This window comes from Hypomesus transpacificus, chromosome 1 (genome assembly GCF_021917145.1).
Source record: "Hypomesus transpacificus isolate Combined female chromosome 1, fHypTra1, whole genome shotgun sequence".
Lineage (NCBI taxonomy): Eukaryota > Metazoa > Chordata > Actinopteri > Osmeriformes > Osmeridae > Hypomesus > Hypomesus transpacificus.
The window spans coordinates 1,539,036-1,555,326 of record NC_061060.1 but is presented as its reverse complement, the minus strand read 5'-3'; the positions used below and the strand labels follow the sequence as shown (position 1 = coordinate 1,555,326).

General features: G+C 42.3%; 2 protein-coding genes across 2 annotated transcripts; one reads left to right on the top strand and one right to left on the bottom strand.

The window, feature by feature from the left end:
- Positions 1-5,264: 5,264 nt before the first annotated feature.
- Positions 5,265-9,039, bottom strand: tmem144b (transmembrane protein 144b). The gene is made up of 9 exons (XM_047024216.1): positions 9,012-9,039; positions 8,672-8,732; positions 8,481-8,559; positions 8,081-8,151; positions 7,670-7,788; positions 7,300-7,419; positions 6,603-6,700; positions 6,392-6,461; positions 5,265-5,578 (listed from the first exon to the last, which is right to left on the bottom strand). The coding sequence occupies exons 1-9, from the start codon at positions 9,037-9,039 to the stop codon at positions 5,469-5,471; spliced, it is 756 nt and encodes a 251-aa protein (XP_046880172.1). The 3' UTR covers positions 5,265-5,468.
- Positions 8,517-15,322, top strand: gask1b (golgi associated kinase 1B). Its single transcript, XM_047029812.1, has 4 exons — positions 8,517-11,590; positions 12,272-12,489; positions 12,778-13,004; positions 14,294-15,322. Exons 1-4 carry the CDS (start codon positions 10,666-10,668, stop codon positions 14,499-14,501), a joined length of 1,578 nt encoding a protein of 525 aa, XP_046885768.1. The 5' UTR covers positions 8,517-10,665; the 3' UTR covers positions 14,502-15,322.
- Positions 15,323-16,291: the final 969 nt, after the last annotated feature.

The window sequence follows — 16,291 nt, the reverse complement described above, 5'->3', positions numbered from 1 at the left end:
CCTTAGACCACACTACCGGTTTTTATTTATTATTATAATAATAATTGCTCTATGTAGTTCTATGGCTGAGACACATATTCTGTCCTTGAAGGTTGTGTTATGTGTGCCATACACTGTCACAGGAACGGTTTGACATTCATCTGAACGTCGATGCGTAGGTGACATACCTCACCAAAGGGATCTAATGGGGACTGATTGAATGCCTGTACAGCAACCATTCAGCTATGAAATGTGGATAGAACTGTTCCATTCTGCTCCAGGAGGATATTTTTCATTTTCTGTTTGCACTGTTTACATTTTGCTTTATATAAAGCATCTGCTAAATTAGTAAACTGCACGCACGCAGGTGCACTGCTCCTTGCAAACTATTCCTCCTCATTTTGATCCTCGGATCAAACTGTGGATTTGATGTCATTATAAGTAAAGGTTATGACAGTCGTGCAGATACTGTAAACCACAATCAAATACAGTGCAGATACAGACAAAGTGATCTTTGAACCATAGCGAGAATGAACTGATTGCGTGGTAGTGATTAAATGTCAAGGTCTTTCTTCTACCTTTGTCATGAACATATGTGTTGCATCTTCTGTCCCTATCAATGCTGTTAATAACTTCACTCTCTATTGTCAAATTGCTTTCCTTTGGAGACAAGCAAAGTTCAAAATAGAATCTCACTTAATTTATTTTCATGTCATTTGTTTCAATCATCCACCCTCCTCATCCACTGGACGGCTTAACGAGCCAGATTTGCAGGTGTCTCTCCTCCCCCTCCGCCCTGTACTGTACACACGTTTGGTGTCCCTTAAGGATCGTTAACTCGTCTTCGTCGACCTGCTGGCCGATCTCCCAGTGCTCTTACTCCTTCTCAAACAGTCCGCTGCTCATCAGCGTTCACCCCTTAACAGATGAGTTCCCTCGGCCTTGTGGCGCCTCTTTCAGATTGCGTTTCGTCCAGGGGGGTGTCTGTGCAGCTGTGATCAGCGCACTAGAGCAGCAGGAGTGCTCATACTTTCACATCTCTGCTGGTTAACCTTCCCTGTCCCCTCTCTCCCTCTCGCTCTATCTCTCTTCCCTGTCCCCTCTCTCCCTGGCTAAACAGATCTACCTAAATGTGTGAAGAGAGACTTTCTTTTCCACTTTGGTGCTCAGATTGCTTCACTGACCAGCCCAAGGTCAACATAGATGATGCATCTTCTAATGCTGCTGAGCCTGAGCTGAACACATCCTCTTCCTGCTTGGAATTGAAGCTATAAATTCATGTGGACGTTACACCAAATGCTTCTATGGCTGAATACTCGAGGCAAACTTACTGCATGGAGCTTGTTATTGTACATGGTATAAATAGATATGTTCACAATGGAAATCAACACTGACAAGACACACTATTGTGTTGTACTTTCATTTAAGTACATGCTCTTGTGGTTCCTACCGTTCGCACTTATTTGGGTTTTCACAATGTATGCTTCTTGTTTTGGCTACCTGCAATGTTTTGGGGCAATCTTGTTGTTATTATCAGTGACCTATGCACTTTTGTAAAGCTCTCTCTTGGAAGTCGCTTTGGATAAAAGCGTCTGCTAAATGAATACATGTAAATAAGACTCTATTTACACTGAATTTACAGGGTGTTGTTGTGGTTCAACTACGAGGCTTCCTAGTACTTTGCCCAGAAGCATTGGGACTGAAGAACATTGGTTACCCTACTGTATTTAAAGAGACCATCTCCAGATCACAATGGTTTTTTGTGATTAAAGAGCCTGTAAGTACTATCAACCGGTTTGAGTTGCCACAGTTACACACGCACATCCCACAGCAGTGAGTGCTTGTCACCTTATGAAAATGAATTCATTTACACACCGGAATCATGAATATGAAAATAAATGAGAACACAAGAGAAAATAAGGGTATACTGAACTAAAACCCACTAAACAGGCATCCTTGCTCACGTTTACTTGGTTTGACGTTAACAGTAAACTTCTAAAAGGTTGTAATGTTGCTCCTGTGGTCTGGAACGGGAAAGACACAGCCTCCAATTCCATAGTAAGAATCCACTTTGTATAAAAAAAATCCTGCACTTTATAATCTATAGATGCTGAGGTGAGATAAAGCTGGTTCTGGGGAAAGAGAGGACCAGTCAGTACAAGACAAGCTGAAAACACTCAGGCCAATCCGTCAGATGAAACATAATAATAATAAATAATAAGTCAATAAAGTTGGTTCATTGTGCATCGACCCATTCAAGTCTAGACAGGTGTAATTTTACCCCTTACAGGCTGTAAGCAGACTTCATACTTTACCTTCTAAGAAACTTACCATTTCACCAGTTTGGGGTCAGCATCTTACCAGAGAACATCATTTTCCATTTTTCCTGCAGACCTACTTAAAAGGCACTCCATTTGACAACATTTTTAAACCCCTTCAACGCAGAGAATCCTTTTCTAAAGTGCCAAAAGATTCAGTAAGAAAGTGACTGCAAAGACGATGTCTTGAGACGTCACCTTGGAGTGACCTGGACTTCACTCCTATCCAATATCCTGGTAATCACAGAGATGGTCTTTCCCGATTCATACTCTTACCTTTCATATTAATGAAGCACAGCTCTTTCATCCTTCAAAGGCATAGAATCAGAATCATAATTCATTTCATTGATACTTGTTTTTATTAGTATCTTATTTAAATTGACTTTTGCCAGCTTCTTGATCAGTTTTGTGGAGAATGTTCAGTCCGTTGATTGACAGTTGAATAGAGATCTGTAACTTGTGACAAGCAAGCAGTCTGTCTCGGTGAACAGAAACAGGCCTCTAGTTAGTCCCATCTTTTTCCATTAGCTTGCTTTTACATACTTAATGTTTTGTAAGGTATGTACTCTTAATGCACACATATTTGTAACATTTTGTATTTATTTATATATTTAAAAAAAAAGTTTTGCTTTTTGTTTGTATAACATGTCATGTTTCGTATGATGTAGTATGCTTTGTAATTTGTTGGCGCTTCACATTCTCCAGAATAGTGCTCAATCGTCTAATTTCAGAGAGGTTGGGGAATCATTTTTACAGTTCTCCTATATTGGCCCAAATGAGTCATTTCCTTTGCTTCCCTCTGGAAAATGAGTGTCAAACATAAGTGTTCTTATCCCCTGACCCCTTTTCCCCCCACTGAAGCGCATTGTTATATAAATAAAGTTTTGTTTGATTTGCTGAAGAGAACAATCTCAGGACAAGTCATTTCAACTACTCTTTTTTTTGCTAACAAGCTATAAGGCAATTCACTTTGAACTTCCTATGCATGACTTGGTGTACTGTACAGTCCCTTACTTACATGAAAAAATGGAAGATTGGAGGAAACTATTATGGGATGTCATGTTTGATGATGACATGATTTGGTTTAAGAATCAAGCATCCATCCACACTATGTAGCACAAAAGAAATGAGATTGCATGATCATTTGAATCCGGATTAGTAGTTCAGGACTGTGTAAATACATCAAGAGAACACTGGACGTTTACGAGGCTCCAGGTCCATTCAACGCTCTTTGTACCAATGTAGATGTTAATGCGTAACACCCATTTTGACAGCAATTCATTTCCCCCGTTCATGAGCTCTTAACTTAGGTGCGAGGGAGCACTGATGGAGCTATTTTAGCTTGAAGAGCAGTCTCATTCCCAATTTCATGCCTCCTGCTCCCCGGACAGAGAGAAAGAAAGCTGAATAAGGCGGCAGTATTGAGACATGTACAAGCTGAAAAAGGAGGCAGTGCCATGTCCAATTTATTGCACGGATGCGCTGCCATTGATACCAAGTTAGAACAGGTACTTCACTGTTTAGAGCATTCGTCTAGTGTTTTCGATTAAAATGTTAGATTTTCACTAATTGGATGGATATAGTACAAGTTGTTTAAACAGATTTTTTTCTCTCTCTTTCTTACAAATGAGACGTCTTCTCAAAGGCTAAAGTCCAAGAATGGTACTAGTTGCGGTCCGTTTTTCCAAGCCAGACAGTTACACGTCATTTTAATTGCACAGTATTCAACAAGGACTACTATGAGTTGGTTTTTATCTTCTCAAGAGATTATTCTAGTTGATTTATTTATTGGACATTAGAATTTCAAACTATCAAGTTTTTTTTTGAAACCACGTTGGTATGTGGTAAGGTTACATGGGTTGGAACACATTCAGACAGGTCTATTTAATCAGCATGTAGAACAATACTCCAGTTCTTGGTGACATTAATGTTCACACGTACACGGTACATTCCCCAGAACAGACTGTGGACTGAAAGCTTGGCAGTATGAAGAAAGAATCCACAATTAGATCTACTCTGCGCTTTAAGGAGACTGCTAAGCTTCCCTCAGCATATTTTCCTGTTCTACAGTAAACGCAGTGACTCATATAAGGGTGTGATATGCATGTTCTGTTCAGTGTCATTGACCAAGTGTCTTTTAACTTTACATCCCCTCATTAAAAAGAGAGGGTTGCGAGCTTTAATCCTGGGATTAAGAGTGAAGAGCGCTGTAGGACGTTAGGGACCTGCTTGAGTCGATAGCAGGGTGGCAGTCTAGAATGGATTGGGGATCTGACACAAGTTAGTATGGATGAGAGGGAGCGGGGGGTTACCTGGGAAACCTGGAATTTAAGTGTCCCAGGTGTGTGATTGGTCCACATGCAAGGAAACTGGCTGCTCAATAGAAGTCAATGCTGTAGCCAGTACTGGTCAAGACTAATGGGATGGGATAGAGATAATGACATCAGGATTGCAACAATACTTTTTGTTAACAAGGTAGATGGAAACTAGACATGGAACGTCTTCTGAATTGAATCAGTTAAGCAATTTACGGTACAAAGACTGGAAGACTGGAGGAAAGTATTATAGGGTGTCAGTTTTGGTTTAGTTTTTTCAACTTTTGAAGACCTTTAGAAAGTTAAAATCCCTATTTAAATGCATGGTCAAGACCAGTCAACATCAAATCAAGTTAATTTTTTTGCATAATTATAAGGAAATTATGCAGATTTAAAACTTGACTTTTAATTGCAGCGCAATTAATTAACCAACTAATTTGATCTTCCAAAATCCACATTAAACTACATGGCCTACTGTATACTGGTGATAAGCACCCATCAGGCCATTAAGCCTCCTATAAAGACTGTCAAGAAAACACTTTCAAAAAGATACATGCACCATTTTAATGAGACTTTTACATCTTTTGCACAATGCCTAGACCTTTCAATAGATATTTCCATCACAGTCGTTTTTTTTTTTTTTTTATACCTCAGGAGACAAAAGTGCTCAAGTTCTTGAGTCCTCTAAATGCTACTGGTGTGTTACAATCTATAAATAAATGACTGAAAAGATGATTCAGGAGTTGTGAATGGTAGTGAATGTGGAGAGACAGGTTCAACATGAAATATTCTGTAGCTAACTCATGCAGCTCCAGACCCTGAAAGGAGGCACGTCGACAGTGTGGGGCATTGCCATCTAGTGGCTTGTCATTCTCCACTTCATTGCGTCATTGACAAAGCAGTCAGGATGGAGCCAATCAGGCAGATACAGGAGGCCAGGACAAGGATGCAGCAATTCCCCCAACCCTATAAAAGAGATAAGGGCCGTTCCAAAAAAATAGTCATAGAATATTGCATTTCGGAGAAAAATGAGAACTTTGTTGTGGAAATGTAAGCCAGTGTGCTCTGTGGTAGACTAAACAGCAGTAAACTCAGATGAAACAGGGTAAAAGGGAGGGGGGGGAGTATTTACGCAATAACAAATACACCAGGGGGGATTTGAACCTGTAACCTCTTGGATGAAATGCTCCAACCACTGGGCTACAGTCTACCCGTCCCCTAGAGGTGTAAAGAGTTATATTGCATTTGTAAAAGAAAGGTTGAAATTAGATCTCCACCCCACCCACATGCAATTCTTTGACATTTTCCATTGTTGGTCGGACGATGTGTTTCTAATTGTCAAACGCAACTGTCTCCTCAGTCTGCTCCTAAGCATCATGTATTTCCTTCATCGTGGACAAGAGCAAAGAGCAGTCAAAAGGGGGTGTGAATAATCACGGAGGCAAGGTAGAAATATTCTGCAGGAAAGAGCTAATCAAAACCAAATTACATGCTAATTCTTTGAATCTGGTTCAGTCTTAGCAAAGGAGATGAGCAGATCCACTTGAGAACAGATTGCCAATATCAGAGGCCCGGTACAATTATACTCTTACAATTTTCAATTGTGGTGTGGAAAATTTGATGCATGTCTAAGCTAGAGGGGGTACATAATTGTGTTGATTGTTGAGGGAGCCAGAGATACATATTTAGAGATCTTCAAGGAGAGCTAGCAAGAAGATGCCAAGACAAAAACTGGCTAATGAAAACAGCTTTGTGTAAATGAAGATAAACAGATCTTACCTTGATCTCCCTGAACACCAAACATCCCCAAAGTGCTGCCACCAGACCGTAACCCTAACATGGGGAACAACTGGGGAACAACCAGTACGTTTGAAAGGTTACACACATGGACAACATCCATCCCTGTGGAAATGTTCAAATATGTTAAACATAAAAAGTTGAGTATCAGCTATGACAGTGAGGTGAAACTGGATGTTGCATGGTTACATACAGCTGTCACAATGGGAAAGGTCACCATTGAACTCAAGTAGATGTTGGCCAGGAACCAGCAATAGTTAGCTAGCGTCCACATTAAACCAGACGCAAACCCTTTGGAGAGAGAGGAGAGAGGGGGAGAGAGAGAAAGCGAGAGCAATACAGTATAACTTGGGTACATGCGGTACAATGTCTGGTAGGGTGAAATATAAAAATTCTCTCCACAAAGCAAATCTGCTCCCAGGCAAACAGAATTTATTTGAGAATAACGATCAATTGAAATCATATTATTTATTCTTCTTAATGACATGTTCATATCTAAATACCAGTTTCAATAGAAAAACAATTTTCCAAACTCAATTTACACAGTCAGTAAATCAAATCCTCAGCTGACCTCAGACAAACAGAAGAATATGGGAGACTATACTGAGTAATTGCCAGACTCCAGCCAACTCAGAGCATTTTGAAGGAGTGTTTATATTGAGTTGTGAGCAGAATCAAAAAGGTACCTACATTACATTTACATTTAGTCATTTAGCAGACACTATTATCAAGAGCGACTTACAGTAAGTACAGGGACATTCCCCCAAGGCCAGTAGGGTGAAGTGCCTTGCCCAAGGACACAACGTCATTTGGCATGGCCGGGAATCGAACTGGCAACCTTCTGATTACTAGCCCGATTCCCTAACCGCTCAGTCCCCTGACTCCCGTACCTGGCAGTACAGCTCTGGATGGCACCTGGGGTCTGTTAGTCATTAAAGCACAGTAGATCAGGAAGTAGACTGTGCTGGTGAGGAAAATGCCACAGCACTGAGCGTACACATAGTCAGGATCTGAAAAGCAAAGGGAAAGGGGTGTACATGGTTACCAAACGTAGTGCTCACATTCTGTAACCCTAACCCCGTTGTTCTGTTTAACAGAGCCTATCATTTTCGTGAGTTAATGTAGCAGATGCTTTCATCTAAAAATAAAACATAGTAGAGGAGGAGGGGGGGATTTGAAACCTGTGACCTCTTGACCTACAGTCAAATGCTCTAACCACTAAGCTATCTCCAACCCCTCCCTACCACAGAGGGGTCTCACCGTACAGACTGGCCCCGTAGAAGATGCTGTCTTGGCAAGAGGCCCGGCTCTTGATGTACAGGATGGGGACAAAGGACAAGCCGTCCAACAGGCCATACGCCGTGGCCAGTGAGCAGCCTCTGGGAAACCATTACCTTTGTGAGACTTATGAAGACTTCAAGGAGAACATATTAACATGACAAGAGACGCAGCGGAGAGCTGGTGCAGCCTATAGACCCGTGACCTGAAATTAAAAGTTGTGACATTCACAAAGAGATCAAACGGAAATCGGGTCCTCAAAAGGAACGTATACGGGTTTGCCCGCGATTCAGCATTCAAGCCACATTACCACACACACACACACACACAACTGAAGGTATACATTATTCATACAGGAAGAGACAGTTATAAGTGAGATGGATGTGCTCTCACATTAATCGTTTCGTCTCTGGCCCTATGACTTCTATCCAGGACTCTGAGGGTTCACACCCAGATCTCACCCTCTGCAAAATGGACCGGTGCAGGAGGTTGGAGTGGCAATGATGGAAACATCAGTCATTCTGACATGTGCTATAACAAGACTAGCGCGGTCAGGACCGTGATGAGAATGTCAATAGCTTAGCCACGGACTACATATTCTCTCTTAAAGTGGAAGGGAAACTAATCTTGCAATTTTTTTGGGGGGGGTCTTTCACATTTGAGAAAAGCTGTGACAATCTGGAGTGTGATGGACACCTGTGTGTGTGTGTGTGTGTGTGTGTGTGTGTGTGTGTGTGTGTGTGTGTGCGTGCGTGCGTGGACTCTTTAGGGAGTCACCTTTGAACACACTCACTCTGTCAGGATGCAGGAGAGGAGAGCCAGCATGAGGATGTGCCTCCACGTCTGTTCTCACAAAGAAGAAGGTGAGCCCACTGGAAATCCAAAAGCTCTGTTAGCCTTGTGTCACGTGCCCATCTAAGCACTTCAAATGGACAAGAAAGTACCCTTCACCAGCTCCAGGATGTGAGTCGATATCCATCTTACCTCAGGAAACACAACCCAGCACCACAGTAATTTAATAAAGGACTGGAGACATGTTGGGGATCTATACCAAACCAGCCAAACCTGTCACAAAATCAGGTTTACAATACATTTCACGGTGAATTTAAAGACTTAATTGTATACATTCAAATGGCATCCAAGTGAAATAAGTTACCTTGAACTTGCCCAACCCATTAATAAACTACCGGATCCCCAAATAAGAACTCCGAGTCCAAGTCTAATGGCTTTCACTATGGAGACGACAGCTACATCACCTGTAGACAATCTTCGTTCACTACGTTATCCATGATAAACCATGAGAGGCGAAAACAGGATTTCTTACCTGTGGCCCACATAACTCCACCTAGCATCGCTAATGGATAAAACCGTGGAGATTTCAGAAACAAGTGCCTGATTAAAGACACTGCCCATATTGACGCACAGGTTACCCAGTTGAAAAACATTCCTGTAGGATTGGTGTACATTTTAATAGTGAACATTTCCCACGCTATCACCTTCAGGACAGAAAAAGGTGGGCTGTCTGCTCACCGTCACCAGTGTCTATCCTTTTTATTGGGACATAGCTGCTTCCAAATAAAACTGCAGCAGCAATATTAGCAACAAATCCATAGGCTAAATTTGTTGTGTTATAGTTGAAAAAGAGAAGTGGATCAACAGTGTTCGTTTCAAAACGTGTCTCTTCCTTTATATCTGCAAATAAGTAGGAGACAGTACAGTTTAATCGGACCGGTCCGAAATGGAGGTTTAAGAATAAACTATAGGCTATTAGTTTTTTTATAAACGTGTTTTGAATGCAAGTTACGTCTCTGTGTTTAATCATACCGAGTTCAACTTTCTTGGTTTGGGAGTTGTTCACAGACGAAAACATGCGGAGGATCCAAATAAAAACTACACATTGATTGAATATCATGTTTAAGTTTAGCATTTGTGATCTTTCTGAAGCGGACGACAGAATTGACACTCAGATTTCTGTTCCACATGAGGGCGCGATACTTGACTGGAACAGCTGAGACCAATTAGCTAAATTACGGCATAATATCATCACTCAGCTAGTAGTAGGCCTAAACAATAAAAACTTTAAGAAAAGTTAAAACCAATAATAAACCTTACATAATCGGTTACTGATAAGTTTCGTAGGCCTACCCAAATTCTGAACCCACGTAAGACTTCGCAGCATGCCTGAGCAAGCCTTAGATAATTTTGCTTGCACAAAAAAGCATGTAACCTAATGTTGTTTTCTTGTTTAAAAGTTTCGAAATAAAAGTTTCGAAAGGTTGAAAAATATTTTGAAAAAAGTTTCAAAAGGTTGCAAAAATTATTCCGAAAAAAAGGTTTGGTGAAATATTTTCGAAAAAAGTTTAGCAAAGTTTTGTGTAGGCTACTTTTGCCATCTCTGGTTGTAGGCCCAATTCATGCAATTTAATGCACCGGCTGTCAAGTCCAGCTTCTATGCAGACATTAACCAGCAGAGGTCACATGGGATTCAGTCAAAATTAGTTTTTATCGTTATAGTCTATTACTTTTTCAATTAAAGTCAATAAATATTGTATAACGCACTGTGTGTGTGGATGAAAAACAAAACGTACGTGAACGTTGAGACAAATAAACTAACTCTGAGTTTTCACTTAAATAGCAGGAAGCCTCATGTCTTAAATCTTTTTAGTCTTAAATCGAATTTATGACAACAGCGGTTATTCTTGACAATCATGGTTAGAGTTTATCTGATCTGATCCTACTCTAAACAGTGTTAGCCTATACAGAAAGCCAGTGTTAACCTATACAGAAAGGCAACAAAGCCAACCCTTCTGTCGTGACACTTGGCTCTGTGATAGATCTAGCCTCGCTACATTGAGAGTTTGGGCATCAAGTAGCCTCGCTAGAGCAGCAAAACTGGAAATGTTTTTCGGAAGTAATGGGCAATCCTCTGTTAAGTTCTTCGCATAGACAGAGTCAACCATGTCGGGTCATTCGTCCTAATGGAGATTTGTATTCGTGGAGACATAATAAAATATCTATTTATTTGGTCCTACACGTCTCTTCTGAGAATATACGGCTGCATTCAGAGGCGCCCCCCGTCAAAGAGGAATATCGTTATTGCGAGTGCGTGTTTTGTATACTTATTTTTCGTGGTTTCCCAAGTGGGACACTTTTTGCCGCACCAAGACAGATGGACTTATGATCACAAGTACAAAAGTATCCGTGGGTCTTCCTTGAAAACTGACGATGACCCGTTTAAAACTGTCTACTCGCCTGCCGGTGAGAATACAGACATTGCGCTTTCGGTGGTTCCGACGCGGTCCAACGTGGTGTACATAACGTTGAAGTCTAAGCGCCTCAAGCCAGCAATTATCAGGGGAACGGTGAAGCCTAAACTGAGGAGCAAAACGAGGAGGACAAAGTCCAATAATTACGCATTCATAACGCAGAATAATGTTGCCAATTTAGAGAGGGAAGTAGAAAGAAAGCGTACTTATGGCAAAGACATTTCTTGGAAAGCAGTTAGGCAAATAGGTCAGACTTCACCTGAAACTGGCAATGGCGCGAGGACAATAGTAGAAACAGAGCCTCACGTGAGTTCTATTCGAATATACAGTGAAAGATCTCCACCGTGGTACAGCAAAAAAGACATTGATGCCATGCGCTTCCTTGCCGACGGCAAAGTTTTGCACATTAACGAGGTGTCATACAAGAGTTTTCCTCCATTTCTGATGTTTGAAACCACAACTAAGGATTCGTCGAATCCTTCTCCTACTGAAAATGACTTTAAGATATGTCGGGGACTGTGCGGAATTATAAAAAGGCCCATTGACACCAGCGAAGTATTTGCTTTCCATTTGGATAGGGTCCTGGGACTTAATAAGAGTTTACCCGCAGTGAGCAGAAGATTCAGTCATTTTCAAGGTAGGCCAATTTCTTTTTGACTGTTTGCCACTCTTATCTCAACCTTTAGTACTATATGTCAATATACATTGTAAGCCATTGCCGGTTGAATTACATTACATTTAGTCATTTAGCAGACGCTCTTATCCAGAGCGACTTACAGTTAGGGACATTCCCCCCGAGGCAAGTAGAGTGAAGTGCCTTGCCCAAGGACACATCGTCATTTGGCATGGCCAGAATCGAACCGGCAACCTTCTGATTAATAGTCTGATTCCCTAACCACTCAGCCATCTAACACTTTCAAACTCGACCTTATCAGACGAAAGTCGGGTTATACTTTTTATTGTATTTAGCAAGCAGTCCGATTACTATTCCTCTTTAATATTTCTTATCTCTCTTCAGATATGACATCACATAGGCCGGGCTGATAAGGTATATGGTCATACATAGTTATGTCTGAGTCAGTTAGCCTGTCCATACAGCTAAAGAAGGGCAACTGGCTTTTATTGTGTGGTTTCCTTTGACTCAAATAATCATATCTTCTTTAATGATTAATCTGGACCCAAACATTACATGTGTAATCATACAAGGGCCTCAGACCGTAAAATGATGTTTTTAACTTAGTGGTGCTCATTGGAAATATGCATTCCAAGCCAGGGTGTCGACCTGCACTAACACAACATTCACATCCTTCCCCTGCAGATGAACAGCCCTGCCCAGTAGTATTATGGGATGCATCTCTATACCCAGGGGGCAGTGAGGTGAACCAGTCAGCTGTGAGGCTGACCTGGGGACAGTACCAGAGCACTCTCAAGCAGAGGTGCTGGCACAGGAACATCTCTCCCAAGCCTGGCTCCAGCTGTTCCTCCATACACCACTACGAGTGGAGCAAGCTGGCCCTGTTTGACTTCCTTCTACAGGTAGGACCCCTATCTGTTAACGTGGGGCCTAACTAGCTAAACTCTCACAGCAGGACTGCACACCCTTCTCATGTGCAGCTTATGGTCCGTCTACACAGGTTATTTACATGTTTTTGATTACTTGTATCTTCAGGGTGATGTGTCCCAGGGTGACAAACAGAACACAGTAGATACAATCTCCTTCGACTGCTAGTCATTATTTAGGTGCATTAACAGTTCACTTATTTTTTAAATGTACTTTCAATAATTTCAATGAATGAAAAAGAAAATGTTTTCTCTTTCATTTAGATTTATAAGCGTCTGGACCAGAGTTGCTGTGGTTTTAGGCCTCGACCGCAGGATGAGTGTGTGGAACTGGACCAACATGCTGAGTGTGTGGACGAGGACAGCATCGCACTGGCCAACATCATCTACAGGGGTCATGACCCAAGACACCTGGTCTTCTCTGACAACAAGGGCTTCTTTGATCGCGACGAGGACAATCTGGATTTTAAACTGCTGGAGGGAATCAAGGAGTGGGTAACAGGGTTGTTAGCAGAGTGTGATCAAATCAAATGTATTTGTATAGCCCTTTTTACACGCAAGCATGTCACAGAGGGCTTCACATGCGCCCATAGAACTGCCCCTCAACCAACCTAAAATGATGGGATGTCCTGCAACACAATGGGATAGGAAAGGAGGGAGGAAAGGAGGGAGGGAGGAGGAAAGGAGGGAGGGAGGAGGAAGAAAGGAGGAAGGGAGGAGGAAGGGTGGAGGAAAGGAGGAAGGGAGGAGAGGAGGAAGAAAGTATAAAATGATGGAAAGAAAGGCATGTAAAAAAAAACACTACACAAACATTCTACATGTCTTCTACAATTTCACAACATATATTTACCATTGACTGCCTACATAAACATGCAAGCTACAGGCAATGAGCTTGTCAGGCTACCCTGTAACCCTAACACACGTGGGAAAATGCTGCATTTCTAACATGGAATTGCAGCGTTCATGCATGTGTTATGAAGTATATTATATTTGAGTGGACAGCTCCCACCCCCACCATGGGAAGGGGGATCCAGCCAGGGACATTCTCTGCATTTCATCTAGTTATCAATAAATCAGTGGACCATACCATTGTAGAGACAAGCCAGGGGTGGCATTAGCAGTAGTCACCTCTCCAGTTACACTGGTAGTTCTAATCTCCTTCCAAGCTAAAACCTTTCTACGATGTTTCTGAAGATGTAAGGGCCATGTGGGTATTGTTAAGTTTACCTGACCTGTATTCGTATCACAAGATTAAGTGTTACATTTAAAAAAATTACCGTATAATTTATTGAAATATTATATAAAATAATAACTAACTGACAGCAGTACACAATAATAAATGTCCGGCCATACATAACAAACACAGAACATTCTCAACCACAACTGTCAACAACAAGCCTCATCCCCGCCTCTTTCTTTTTCATCCCTTGGTCTCCTCCCTGTCTCTCTCTCTCTCCGCCCTTTATCCCCCCTTCTCTCACCCCCCCCACCTCTCTCTCACCCCCCCACCTCTCTCTCACCCCCCCACCTCTCTCACCCCCCCCCTCACCTCTCTGTCACCTCCCCTTTCTCTCCCCCCCCTCCCTCTCTCTCACCCCCCCACCTCTCTCTCACCCCCCCACCTCTCTCTCACCCCCCCCACCTCTCTCTCACCCCCCCCACCTCTATCTCACCCCCCCTCACCTCCCCTTTCTCTCTTTCTCTCTCCCCCCTTTTCTCTCTCTCACCCCCCCCCCCCTCTCTCTCACCCCTCTCCCTCACCCCCCCTGGTCTCCCCCAGACTCCCGGAGCATGCAGTGGGGGTGCTGAGGAGCCAGAGGCTGAGGGAGCGGCTGCTGCAGGCTCTCTTCCTGGACCGCATATACTGGGAGAGCCAGGGAGGCCGCCAGGGCATCGAGAGGCTCATCGACGTCATCGAGAGACGAGCCAAGGTCCTCCTCACCTACATCAACGCCCACGGTGTCAGAGTGGTTCCCATGAACGTGTGATTTATGTGGATGTGTGATTCATGTGGGTGTGTGATTCATGTGGATGTGTGATTGCTACGGATGTGGGATTCATTTGAATGTGGGATTTCTATGAATGTGGATTCATAGTCATGTTTATTTGCTGTGAATGAGTGAAGCTGTCGTGTATGAATAAGATGCTTGGATTCAATCAAACACTGTCCAAATAGTCCTAGTTTTTATTTTATTTTCATTGTCAACATGTATTTGCTGCCGTTGTGTGACCCACATTATACAGTACACCTCTCAACTTTGAACTATTGTCAGCTTAAGCCAGATTTAGGTTCACATCCACAAAACCAAAGCTATGATTGTCTGTCCTTAAATCCAAATATATCATGAACCAAATGGCCTTTTTATTTTGCTTGGTTGTCATTTCAAGCAACCATACTTTGTATTAACCTTGAATGGAATGCACTGCACACAAGTTTGAGACTTTTCTGTTACCAGTGTGTGTGACTGGAATGCAGATCTTTAAAAAGCCTCTTAGCTTAACAAGCTAAAGTACGAAATTCTCCATGGCTTTAGTCTAGAGAGGAAAACCTTTGGAAAACTTTAATTTTGTAATATAGCTTATTTTCCTGGCTGCCAAATGTAGTTTATTTGTACCTTAAAAACTTATCTTGTAAAATATTAATGTTTTTTTTTTTTTTTTTTTTAAAAGGTCTCTTGCATAACTGAATGATGGAATATTTAATGACATCTTGTTTTTAACTGTATCTGTTTGTTGTATGTGAGCGAATGTTGGCACAGGGTTGTCGGGACCAGAGCAGAAAAAAATAAATCAAACCTTATAAAAAAAATAATCTGACTTGAAGTGTACTGCAACATTATCTCTTGGCACAAAAAATACAGGAAAAATCTACAGTCACAGGATTTTCGCTCTGTTCATGAATGGGAGGACAGGCCTCACATGGTCACAGTCCAAACTGTGGCAGAAATAGTCCCGGCCAATGAAATCCGAGCTAAAGGATGGTGTCTGTTAGCTGTCATAAACAGTGTGACAGGGTCCGGGAGCTGGGCTTTGTGTGGTCGGTTTTGTGTCCGTACCGGAGTATGCTGGCCTGTTGGTTTAACCCCTGGGCACCCACATTAACACGCTGGTCATGAAACAGGCACTGGTGGCTGTTTGTCTTGGAAAGACCCCCCTCTTTCAGAGAGGACTGTGCTGAGTCCAAGCATTTTTCCTGTCACGCATGCAAACACACACACACACACACACACAGTCTGACGCACATGGAGACACACACACACACATGCAAACACACACACTCTCTCCCTCACATTTAGACGCACACACATATGTATACCTATGTTGAGGTGCTTTTCCTTTTAAACAACAGGTCCATTTACAGGAGCAAAAGTGCCCCAGAGTTTGCCTCTAACGTATCGTAGACTTCAGAAGCTCCGTAAACTCTGTTTCTATCAGGACGTGTCCTCACAAGAAACAAGTCAGTCATCAGGAAATCTCACCCTCACATGCGTGTGCACACACATCAAGGTCAGCCGAAATGTCACCACATTGTTTTTCATAATTACAGAGCATGCATACTAGTCATACCAACCAACCAACCAACACCCCCCCCACACACACACACACCACACACCACTTGTTAGCTGGTGTAATACATTTCTCTTTTTTTTGTGATTGTAGCACAACTTGCCCATTCATGCCAGTGAAAGAAAACTGTGATGCTGCAGTCCTCTGTTCCTCTGCCTTGCTTTGTCTTCCTTTGGGAGGCAAGTTCAAATGTGCCGAACCTAACCCAAGC